This window comes from Lolium rigidum, chromosome 6 (genome assembly GCF_022539505.1).
Source record: "Lolium rigidum isolate FL_2022 chromosome 6, APGP_CSIRO_Lrig_0.1, whole genome shotgun sequence".
NCBI classification, from domain to species: domain Eukaryota; kingdom Viridiplantae; phylum Streptophyta; class Magnoliopsida; order Poales; family Poaceae; genus Lolium; species Lolium rigidum.
In genome coordinates this window covers 56,811,245-56,824,093 of record NC_061513.1, presented here as the reverse complement: position 1 = coordinate 56,824,093, position 12,849 = coordinate 56,811,245, and the positions used below count along the sequence as shown (strand labels likewise).

The following is a 12,849-nucleotide window of genomic DNA, read 5'->3' as shown; positions in this document are numbered from 1 at the left end:
CTCTGTTCCTTGTTGATTCACTGTATATATCAATCTCATGTACTAGTATTTTGCTGTATAATTGAACTTGTTTCCAGGCGCCTTCTGAATTTGCATCACGTCTTGTTGGTGCTGAAGATTGCAGGACATGCTCCTGGCATTTCCATCTCATATGTTTGAACATGTTCAGCAGGAGTATATCCACCGCATGCAAGCAACAGGATAGTTCAGGTGGGGAAAACACCATGTTGTGAAAGGCAGACAGGAGGATGACATGCTCGATGCTCCGGTTTCACTCGGGGATACACAGAGCTATTTATTAGCTTGAACTTTGAAGTAGAGTGTATTTACTCAATTTGTGTGTATCTACATTCTGAACCCAACAATGCAAGGAATAGTCAAATAAAATTGAGAATGTTGCTACATTAGCCTGAGCTGGGCGACCGATTCATGTCCACTTAGACTAGGACCTCCGTCTGTACACTTTTCTGTTGCAAAGAGTATGTTCTGTATACCTTTAAAAATTTGTGATGGTTTTTGCTGGTATTAGATATAAAACTTAGCTATTTTGCTTATCTAATTTTTCTGAGCAGTTTTTTAGATTTTTTACTATTTAATTAAATACAATATGTCAGCGCAAAGAGAAAACATGTGTTGCTTTCGGCCTGTTAATAACTGGGCCGGCCCAGCCCAGACCAGGCCTAGAAGACTGGATTTACTGACTGCTGAACTAAACGAAGACGAAGATAATATAAGGTGGTGGCCATCTCGCGTGCTCACCTCGCAGCAGTCATGCCGCCGCTGCTATTCCCACCTGCTAAAACTCTATTCCTATCCCACTTCCCACCACCGCCTTCACCTACACCTCGCCTTCAGCTCCGGCGCGCCACCGCCACGGCCGCCGGCGACGATGCGGCAGCGTCCGGCACGACTGCCAGGGAGCGGCGCCTGGCCAAGGTGCGGGAGGAGCGCCGCCGCCGGGATTACGACCGCCAGCACACCTACCCCGGCTGGGCCAGGTCGGTCGGCCACCTCCTTGCCTGAATCGCTTTCATTTGCTACTGTGCTGTCTACTGTGTGTCTGTGTGTGCGTGTGTTGAAATGAATGGGTGAACCCTCTGCTAGATTAGCTTGCTCACTGGTGCTGCTGTGCTGATTCAGGGTGCTGGAGAACGCCTGCAGGGATGACGAGGAGATGCGCGCCATCCTCGGCGACAGCATCGGGAATCCAGAGCTCATGAAGCAAAGGGTGAGGTTCTGATTTTTGGGGGCTAAAAAATTAGTGCATTTGCTGTACCTTTACTGACTACTAGAATTTTGTGTGCTTGGCTGGCATACAGATCCAAGAAAGGGTGCGCAAGAAAGGCAGAGAGGGCTTCAATAGACCCAAGACGGGCTCTGTCGCCGCATTTAAAGTCAGCTTCCGAGAGTGAGTTGCCTCGATGATGATAATCACACATGTATTTTTATCCGTTCGGCATGCATGATAGCTGAAAATGATTCCAGACCAGATGGTCTGCTTCAACCAGTAGTGACATTCATTTTCTAAATCCGTGATTCTGTTCCCATTGATATAGTCTAGCTTCTCTTCCTATGAAATAACTGAGCATCTCCAGAACCATCCATAGTTTGAAACAACTCCTGTTTTCACACAGTATTTTCCATTTTTCAAACTAAGTCGACGAACTGAATTGGGGATACTGTAGTGCATAAATCCACACTGTACTAGCTAAGTTGTCATAAACATCACACAAGCAGGGATATGATGGTTGTTTTCAAACCAATAGTAATTTTTCCAAGTTCGAACAATTTAAGGCTTATGAACACTGATTTTCATTTATCATTGTATCATTGCAGCTTCAACCCGTTAAATGCTTTCATTTGGTTCGAACTCTTTGGAGAGCCAACTGATCGAGATGTCGACCTTCTTGGCGGTGTAAAGTTACATTTATTTATTTCGTTCTCATTACTAGAAAGCAACTGCCCTGTCTTGACATCAACTGTTCTTCACAGGTAATTCAGGCTTGGTATGTCATGGGAAGGCTTGGAGCGTTCAACTCTTCAAATTTGCAGGTTAGGCACTTAGGCTTATCCTATTTTTGGAAAGCTACAATGATTGTATAATGTATTACTTTCTCCTCTCCTGCATCCCTCCACTCATGAATCCAAACCTTTAATGGGTAGCCTGAAACTGGATTGCATTAAAACGCAGAATAATTTTCACACTGTATGTGATGTCTTCTGAATTTCGAAAATATTGCATGCAGTACTGTAATATCTGGACTACCTATACTTCCTGTTCTCTTACATAATTTGTAAACCATATTCGGCATGGTTTAGCTTGGCATCTAAATAAGATCTTCGGCACTAGAGTTCATGCTTTATAGTAGTGTTGCCTATTATGTATCAACTGGTTACAACATCTATGTAGCCATTGTAAGTTTATCGATATAATCTTGCATGTTTCTTCTTCTTTTCTATGGTAGTGACTTGTTGCTCTCATTCTTTTAGACTTCTGATTTTTTCAGTTTTGACTTCAGCTGGCCAATTCAATGTTGGACTTTGACCCTTCGTATGATTCTGATGAAGCTTCTGCTGTGATGCCTTCATCTTTCCACGATATCAGTGATGTTGAGTTTCAAGACAGTTGGGGCAGAGTATGGTATGAATTGGAAACATTAAATAGTTTTGAAGCTTGAAAAGTTGTTTATGCTATTCTGTAAATCATCTTCTATTTATGTGGTCAGGGTGGACCTTGGCACTTCAGATTATCTTGGGTTGGATGTATTACTGAACTGTCTTACACAATTAAGCTCAGAGTAAGACATCTCTTTCGTCTCTTTCTCTCTGAATAGCTTTGAAGAAGCATGATCACAGGCCCTGTGGGTCTGAACTAAACCGAAGAGGTAGATTGGCACCTTAATTCTGTAGCCTTTTAGCTGAAACCGAGTTATGAGATTGACCAAGACTGATTGTCGAACTGACTAGCGGTTTTTAGACCTTTTCGAATGTAGAACATGGATCTGTTGTCCTGTCTTCATTGCTAGCTTTGTAATTTAGATTCTTTTGTTTTACGTGTAATTTTATATTCTTGGTACCCTGCAAGCATGCTAACTTAAACTCTTGGGTATGCCATTAAAAAACATCAATTCATAACGCACGACGTAAACTACAAAATGCTATAACACTGTTTTGCAGATCTAACTATCATAGTGCATTTGTAACTCACCCAGTCTGTCGATTTGGCTAAAACTGCAGACACATGGGCATCAAACAAGTGGTTTTTGGCGGCAGAAAACTTGGCGACTGGGAGGAAGGCATGACAAGCTCCGACTATGGATACAAGCATTTCAAAATATAAGAATCATCGAGTGATACACGGCTTGATTCCTTCATATAGTCAATTGAAAGACATTATGTATGATAGGAGCGTCACCAACCCCCTAATTCAGAGAAATTTTTGTTTAGTGTTTAGGAACGAGGCAGGAAATAGTCTAAGACTCTGGATTTGGATTGCTCGTGTATGTAAATAATTTTCTTATGGCAACGATAATCAAACATTTGAAGTACAAAGTGCACTTGTCCTTTAGTTTTTATACATGTATATTTGATTTCCTCATCTGCTGCCACTGTGAAGGGCGCCACACATGGACTTGTGTTAAAAACCTGAAAAATCCTACCAAACTCCAACAGTCTTCATTGGACACAACAAGTACCAATCTCAGAACATACACATATAACACTTCATAGCTCACATCGTAGGAAGTAGATTCAAACAACAAGTAGCATTACAGACATGGTTCGAAATGACATAGGGTTCACAACTCGATACTTATGAAGATATAGTTCACAACAACACGGAGTACATCCTAGTGTCGTCCTCGACGTGTCGTCCTCACGGGCTGCTTCCGGACGGCCATCCTCTTCGTCCGCTGCCGTGACTCTTGTTGCTGCTGCTCCTGCTGCTCCTCATGCTCCTCCTCCTCTGAAGAGAACGGCTCGTCGTTCCTCATCCTCAACAAAGATGATCTCCGCACCGGCCCCTCATCCTCCTCAATGACAACCTTCTTTCCTCGGGTGACATAATCTTCCGGAGTGTACCGTTTTGGAGCATTGCCCCTTGGCTTCAACTCGGTAAGCTGACCGTGGGGCTTGCTTGGAGGTATGCTTTGGAGGTATGCTTTGACTCAGAATCAAGTCGTCTTCAGGAGGAATCTTCACAAACATGAACACATGAGATTACAAAAGTTGAAATTAGTAAGAACATGTTTGACAGCAACAAAATAGTCCATACCCGCGGTTCTTCAGAAGAGGAGGATGTAGGGATTTTGCCTTCGCGGCAACCTAGCAAGTTGGCTAACCGCCGCATCTTTCGTGCAGTGTTCTGCGTCATGGAACTCATGGTTACAAAGCCAACAGAATATAATAGCGTACATTCAAAGTTAGTGATCATACCTTAATGAAATGGCGCAACGGTCCGACAAGCTTTTCTTCTCTCTCGCTCTGCTCCCATATAATCTCGCACTCGTCAGCTGTTTTTTGGATCTCCGACCGCTGTGACAAACATAGCATACACAATTTAAGCGAGCACATGGAAATCTAGATGATGTACTAGTTAATGAGAGAATCCATTACCACGAAGTTCAGCTCGGAAGCAATAGAAGTCGATCTCCCTCTCGCGAGCATAGGTGTCGTGCTGGCTTTGCGCAACCTCATCGAACTCGATGGGGTCGTCCAAGATGTAGTCGGCATACGCGCGCTTCACTAACTCGATACGCGTGTTTTCATGGAACCACTGGAGGTAGTTGTTGAAAGCGGCCAAGTCGTGAGGCACAATCTCCAAAGGGCCAGCAGTCCGTGTCGCTTCCAAACAGTGTTGGAACGTTGCGATGTGGCCGCTATGGTGGACTGGCCAATTTGTGATCTTCCTCTGCCGCTGCCTATCAAGCCTGCAAGAATCAAGAAGTTAGATTGTACCTCTTGTATCAAGAATCTTCCATCGCATGATTCCAGAAGTTTACCTATGAAGCACCTTGTCCGTGTCTTGCCACTGAGGTGGGCACTCCTGATACAGCCCAAACTGTCTCATCACTCTGTGCGGCTGGTGGTGTTCAACAAGCCACATGCATATGAGTGGGCAGTGCATACGCCAGAACAGCGCCTTGATGGCGTGTATTTCACACGTTCGTTGGGCAACCCCAAGAGGAAGGTATGATGAGCACAGCAGCAAGTTTTCCCTCAGAAAGAAACCAAGGTTTATCGAACCAGGAGGAGCCAAGAAGCACGTTGAAGGTTGATGGCGGCGGGATGTAGTGCGGCGCAACACCGGAGATTCCGGCGCCAACGTGGAACCCGCACAACACAACCAAAGTACTTTGCCCCAACGAAACGAAGTGAGGTTGTCAATCTCACCGGCTTGCTCGTAACAAAGGATTAACCGTATTGTGTGGAAGATGATTGTTTGCGGAGAAAACAAGTAAAAACAAGTATTGCAGTGGATTGTATTTCAGTAAAGAGAATTGGACCGGGGTCCACAGTTCACTAGAGGTGTCTCTCCCATAAGACGAACAGCATGTTGGGTGAACAAATTACAGTCGGGCAATTGACAAATAAAAAGAGCATGACAATGCACATATATATCATGATGAGTATAGTGAGATTTAATTGGGCATTACGACAAAGTACATAGACCGCCATCCAACTGCATCTATGCCTAAAAAGTCCACCTTCAGAGTTATCATCCGAACCCCTCCAAGTATTAAGTTGCAAAGCAACGAGACAATTGCATTAAGTATGGTGCGTAATGTAATCAACAACTACATCCTTAGACATAGCATCAATGTTTTATCCCTAGTGGCAACGAGCACAACACAACCTTAGAACTTTTCGTCATTGTCCTGGTGTCAATGCGGGCATGAACCCACTATCGAGCATAAGTACTCCCTCTTGGAGTTAAAAGCATCTACTTGGCCGAGCATCTACTAGTAACGGAGAGCATGCAAGATCATAAATAACACATAAGCATAACTTTGATAATCAACATAACAAGTATTCTCTATTCATCGGATCCCAACAAACGCAACATATAGAATTACATATAGATGATCTTGATCATGATAGGCAGCTCACAAGATCCGACAATGATAGCACAATGGGGAGAAGACAACCATCTAGCTACTGCTATGGACCCATAGTCCAGGGGTAGACTACTCACTCATCACTCCGGAGGCGACCATGGCGGTGTAGAGTCCTCCGGGAGATGATTCCCCTCTCCGGCAGGGTGCCGGAGGCGATCTCCAGGATCCCCCGAGATGGGATCGGAGGCGACGGCGTCTCGCAAGGTTTTCCGTATCGTGGCTCTCGGTACCGGAAGTTTCGTCACGGAGGCTTTAAGTAGGCGGAAGGGCAAGTCGAGAGGGGGCACAGGGGCCCCGGATGACAGGGCGGCGCGGCCAAGGGGGGCCGCGCCGCCCTAGGGTTTGGCTCCCCGTGGCCCCACTTCGTTTCGTCTTCGGACTTCCGGAAGCTTCGTGAGAAAATAGGCTTCGGGCTTTTATTTCGTCCAATTCCGAGAATATTTCGTTACTAGGATTTCGAAACCAAAAACAGCAGAAAACGAGAACCGGCACTTCGGCATCTTGTTAATAGGTTAGTTCCGGAAAATGCACGAATATGACATAAAGTGTGCATAAAACATGTAGGTATCATCAATAATATGGCATAGAACATAAGAAATTATCGATACGTCGGAGACGTATCAAGCATCCCCAAGCTTAGTTCTCGCTCGTCCCGAGCGAGTAAAACGATAACAAAGATAATTTCGGAGTGACATGCCATCATAAACTTGATCATACTATTTGTAAAGCATATGTAGTGAATGCAGCGATCAAAACAATGTGTATGACATGAGTAAACAAGTGAATCATAAAGCAAAGACTTTTCATGAATAGTACTTCAAGACAAGTATTAATAAGTCTTGCATAAGAGTTAACTCATAAAGCAATAAATCAAAGTAAAGGCATTGAAGCAACACAAAGGAAGATTAAGTTTCAGCGGTTGCTTTCAACTTGTAACATGTATATCTCATGGATATTGTCAACATAGAGTAATATAACAAGTACAATATGCAAGTATGTAGGAATCAATGCACAGTTCACACAAGTGTTTGCTTCTTGAGGTGGAGAGAGATAGGTGAACCGACTCAACATAAAAGTAAAGAGAATGGTCCTTCAAAGAGGAAAGCATCGATTGCTATATTTGTGCTAGAGCTTTTATTTTGAAAACATGAAACAATTTTGTCAACGGTAGTAATAAAGCATATGAGTTATGAAAGTTATATCTTACAAGTTGCAAGTCTCATGCATAGTATACTAATAGTGCCCGCACCTTGTCCTAATTAACTTGGACTACCGGATCTTTGCAATGCACATGTTTTGACCAAGTGTCACAATGGGGTACCTCCATGCCGCCTCGTACAAAGGTCTAAGGAGAAAGCTCGCATTTTGGATTTCTCGCTTTTGATTATTCTCAACTTAGACATCCATACCGGGACAACATGGACAACGAGATAATGGACTCCTCTTTAATGCATAAGCATGTGGCAACAATTATTATTCTCATATGAGATTGAGGATATATGTCCAAACCGAAACTTCCACCATGAATCATGGCTTTAGTTAGCGGCCCAAAGTTCTTCTCTAACAATATGCATGCTCCAACCATGAAGGTGGTAGATCTCTCTTGCTTCAGTACAAGACGGACATGCATAGCAACTCACATGATATCCAACAAAGAATAGTTGATGGCGTCCCCGTAAGCATGGTTATCGCTCAACAAGCAACTTAATAAGAGATAAAGTGCATAAGTACATATTCAATACTACAATAGTTTTTAAGCTATTTGTCCCATGAGCTATATATTGCAAAGGTGAATGATGGAATTTTAAAGGTAGCACTCAAGCAATTTACTTTGGAATGGCGGATAAATACCATGTAGTAGGTAGGTATGGTGGACACAAATGGCATAGAGGTTGGCTCAAGTATTTTGGATGCATGAGAAGTATTCCCTCTCGATACAAGGTTTAGGCTAGCAAGGTTATTTGAAACAAACACAAGGATGAACGGTACAGCAAAACTCACATAAAAGACATATGGTAAACATTATAAGACTCCATACCGTCTTCCTTGTTGTTCAAAACTCAATACTAGATGTTATCTAGACTCTAGAGAAACCAAATATGCAAACCAAATTAGCAAGCTCTAAGTATTTCTTCATTAATGGGTGCAAAGTATATGATGCAAGAGCTTAAACATGAGCACAAAAATTGCCAAGTATCAAATTATCCAAGACATTTTAGAGTTACTACATGTAGTATTTTCCAATTCCAACCATATAACAATTTAACGAAGATGAAACTTCGCCATGAATACTATGAGTAGAGCCTAAGGACATATTTGTCCATATGCAACAACGGAGCGTGTCTCTCTCCCATAAAGTGAATGCTAGGATCCATTTTATTCAAACAAAACAAAAAACAAAAACAAACCGACGCTCCAAGCAAAGTGCATAAGATGTGACGGAATAAAAATATAGTTTCGGGGGAGGAACTCGATAATGTTGTCGATGAAGAAGGGGATGCCTTGGGCATCCCCAAGCTTAGACGCTTGAGTCTTCTTAATATATGCAGGGGTGAACCACCGGGGCATCCCCAAGCTTAGAGCTTTCACTCTCCTTGATCATATTGCATCATACTCCTCTCTTGATCCTTGAAAACTTCCTCCACACCAAACTCGAAAAACTCATTAGAGGGTTAGTGCATAATAAAAATTCACATGTTCAGAGGTGACACAATCATTCTTAACACTTCTGGACATTGCATAAAGCTACTGGACATTAATGGATCAAAGAAATTCATCCAACATAGCAAAAGAGGCAATGCGAAATAAAAGACAGAATCTGTCAAAACAGAACAGTCCGTAAAGATGGATTTTATTAGGCCACCAGACTTGCTCAAACGAAAATGCTCAAATTGAATGAAAGTTGCGTACATATCTGAGGATCATGCTCGTAAATTGGCGTAATTTTCTGAGCTACCTACAGGGAGATAGACCCAGATTCGTGACAGCAAAGAAATCTGGAACTGCGCAGTAATCCAAATCTAGTACTTACTTTTCTATCAACGGCTTAACTTGGCACAACAAAACTCAAAACTAAGATAAGGAGAGGTTGCTACAGTAGTAAACAACTTCCAAGACACAAAATAAAAACAAAGTACTGTAGGTAAAAACATGGGTTGTCTCCCATAAGCGCTTTTCTTTAACGCCTTTCGGCCTAGGCGCGAAAAGTGTGTATCAAGTAACATCGAGAGATGAAGCATCAACATTATAATTTGTTCTAATAATAGAATCATAAGGTACCTTTATTCTCTTTCTAGGGAAGTGTTCCATACCTTTCTTGAGAGGAAATTGATATTTTATATTACCTTCCCTCATATCAATAATAGCACCAACAGTTCGAAGAAAAGGTCTTCCCAATATAATTGGACAAGATGCATTGCATTCAATATCCAAGACAACAAAATCAACGGGAACAAGATTATTGTTAACGGTAATGCGAACATTATCAACTTTACCCAAAGGTTTCTTTGTAGAGTGATCAGCAAGATTAACATCCAAATAACAATTTTTCAGCGGTGGCAAGTCAAGCATATTATAAATTTTCTTCGGCATAACGAAATACTTGCACCAAGATCACATAAAGCATTACAATCAAAATCTTTAACCTTCATCTTAATGATGGGCTCCCAACCATCCTCTAGCTTTTTAGGAATAGAGGTTTCGCGCTCTAGTTTCTCTTCTCTAGCTTTTATGAGAGCATTTGTAATATGATGCGTGAAAGCCAAATTTATAGCACTAGCATTAGGACTTTTAGCAAGTTTTTGCAAGAACTTTATAACTTCAGAGATGTGGCAATCATCAAAATTCAAACCATTATAATCTAAAGCAATGGGATCATCATCCCCAATGTTGGAAAAAATTTCAGCAGCTTTATCACAGGCGGTTTCAGCGGTTTTAGCAGTTTCGAGCAGTTTTCGCGCTTTGCATTAGAAGTGGAAACATTGCTAACACCAATTCTTTTATTAGTATGAGTAGGAGGTGCAGCAACATGTGTAGCATTATCATTACTAGTGGTGGTAATAGTCCAAACTTTAGCTATATTCTTCTCTTTAGCTAGTTTTTCATTTTCTTCTCTATCCCACCTAGCACGCAGTTCAGCCATTAATCTTATATTCTCATTAATTCTAACTTGGATGGAATTTGCTGTAGTAACAATTTTATTTTCAATATCCCTATTAGGCATAACTTTTGATTTCAAAAGATCAACATCAGAGGCAAGACTATCAACTCTAGAAACAAGAATATCAATTTTATTGAGCTTTTCCTCAACAGATTTGTTAAAGGCAGTTTGTGTACTAATAAATTCTTTAAGCATGGCTTCAAGTCCAGGGGGTGAGTTCCTATTATTATTGTAAGAATTTCCATAAGAATTACCATAGCCGTTGCCATTATTATAAGGATATGGCCTATAGTTGTTACTAGAATTGTTCCGGTAAGCATTGTTGTTGAAATTATTATTTTTAATGAAGTTTACATCAACATGTTCTTCTTGTGCAACCAATGAAGCTAACGGAACATTATTAGGATCAACATTAGTCCTATCATTCACAAGCATAGACATAATAGCATCAACCTTATCATTCAAGGAAGAGGATTCCTCAACAGAATTTACCTTCTTACCTTGTGGAGCTCTTTCCGTGTGCCATTCGGAGTAGTTGATCATCATATTATCAAGAAGCTTTGTTGCTTCACCAAGAGTGATGGACATAAAGGTACCTCCAGCAGCTGAATCCAATAAATTCCGCGAAGAAAAATTTAGTCCCGCATAGAAGGTTTGGATGATCATCCAAGTAGTCGGTCCATGGGTTGGGCAATTTTTAACCGAGAGATTTCATTCTTTCCCAAGCTTGAGCAACATGTTCAGTATCTAATTGTTTAAAATTCATTATGCTACTCCTCAAAGATATAATTTTAGCAGGGGGATAATATCTACCAATAAAAGCATCCTTGCATTTAGTCCATGAATCAATACTATTCTTAGGCGAGAGATAGCGACCAATCTTTAGCTCTTCCTCTTAATGAGAAAGGGAACAATTTTAGTTTAATAATATCACCATCTACATCTTTATATTTTTGCATTTCGCATAGTTCAACAAAATTATTAAGATGGGCAGCAGCATCATCAGAACTAATTCCGGAAAATTGATCTTTCATAACAAGATTCGAGTAAAGCGGGTTTAATTTCAAAGAATTCTCGCTGTAGTAGCAGGTGGAGCAATAGGTGTGCATAAGAAATCATTATTATTTGTGGTTGTGAAGTCACACAACTTAGTATTTTCAGGGGTGGCCATTTTAGCAATAGTAAATAAAGCAAACTAGATAAAGTAAATGCAAGTAAACTAATTTTTTTTGTGTTTTCGATATAGCAAACAAGATAGCAAATAAAGTAAAGCTAGCAACTAATTTTTTTGTGTTTTGATATAATGCAGCAAACAAAGTAGTAAATAAAACTAAGCAAGACAAAAACAAAGTAAAGAGATTGAGAAGTGGAGACTCCCCTTGCGAGCGTGTCTTGATCTCCCCGGCAACGGCGCCGGAAAATATGCTTGATGGCGTGTATTTCACACGTTCGTTGGGCAACCCCAAGAGGAAGGTATGATGAGCACAGCAGCAAGTTTTCCCTCGTAAAGAAACCAAGGTTTATCGAACCAGGAGGAGCCAAGAAGCACGTTGAAGGTTGATGGCGGCGGGATGTAGTGCGGCGCAACACCGGAGATTCCGGCGCCAACGTGGAACCTGCACAACACAACCAAAGTACTTTGCCCCAACGAAACGAGTGAGGTTCTCAATCTCACCGGCTTGCTGTAACAAAGGATTAACCGTATTGTGTGGAAGATGATTGTTTGCAGAGAAAACGAGTAAAAACAAGTATTGCGGTGGATTGTATTTCGAGTAAAGAGAATTGGACATGGGTCCACAGTTCACTAGAGGTGTCTCTCCCATAAGACGAACAAGCATGTTGGGTGAACAAATTACGATCGGGCAATTGACAAATAAAAAGAGCATGACAATGCACATACATATCATGATGAGTATAGTGAGATTTAATTGGGCATTACGACAAAGTACATAGACCGCCATCCAACTGCATCTATGCCTAAAAAGTCCACCTTCAGGTTATCATCCGAACCCCCTCCAGTATTAAGTTGCAAAGCAACAGACAATTGCATGAAGTATGGTGCGTAATGTAATCAACAACTACATCCTTAGACATAGCATCAATGTTTTATCCCTAGTGGCAACAGCACAACACAACCTTAGAACTTTCCGTCATCGTCCCGGTGTCAATGCAGGCATGAACCCACTATCGAGCATAAGTACTCCCTCTTGGAGTTAAAAGCATCTACTTGGCCGGAGCATCTACTAGTAACGGAGAGCATGCAAGATCATAAATAACACATAAGCATAACTTTGATAATCAACATAACAAGTATTCTCTATTCATCGGATCCCAACAAACGCAACATATAGAATTACATATAGATGATCTTGATCATGATAGGCAGCTCACAAGATCCGACAATGATAGCACAATGGGGAGAAGACAACCATCTAGCTACTGCTATGGACCTATAGTCCAGGGGTAGACTACTCACTCATCACTCCGGAGGCGACCATGGCGGTGTAGAGTCCTCCGGGAGATGATTCCCCTCTCCGGCAGGGTGCCGGAGGCGATCTCCAGGATCCCCCGAGA

At 41.7% G+C, this 12,849-nt stretch overlaps 1 protein-coding gene across 1 annotated transcript; it reads left to right on the top strand.

Annotated features, from left to right (window-relative positions):
• The first annotated feature begins 127 nt into the window (after positions 1–127).
• Positions 128–3,552, top strand: LOC124662640. Its single transcript, XM_047200451.1, has 9 exons — positions 128–136; positions 736–998; positions 1,141–1,228; positions 1,320–1,408; positions 1,837–1,915; positions 1,993–2,052; positions 2,520–2,641; positions 2,727–2,798; positions 3,238–3,552. The coding sequence occupies exons 1-9, from the start codon at positions 128–130 to the stop codon at positions 3,338–3,340; spliced, it is 885 nt and encodes a 294-aa protein (XP_047056407.1). The 3' UTR covers positions 3,341–3,552.
• Positions 3,553–12,849: the final 9,297 nt, after the last annotated feature.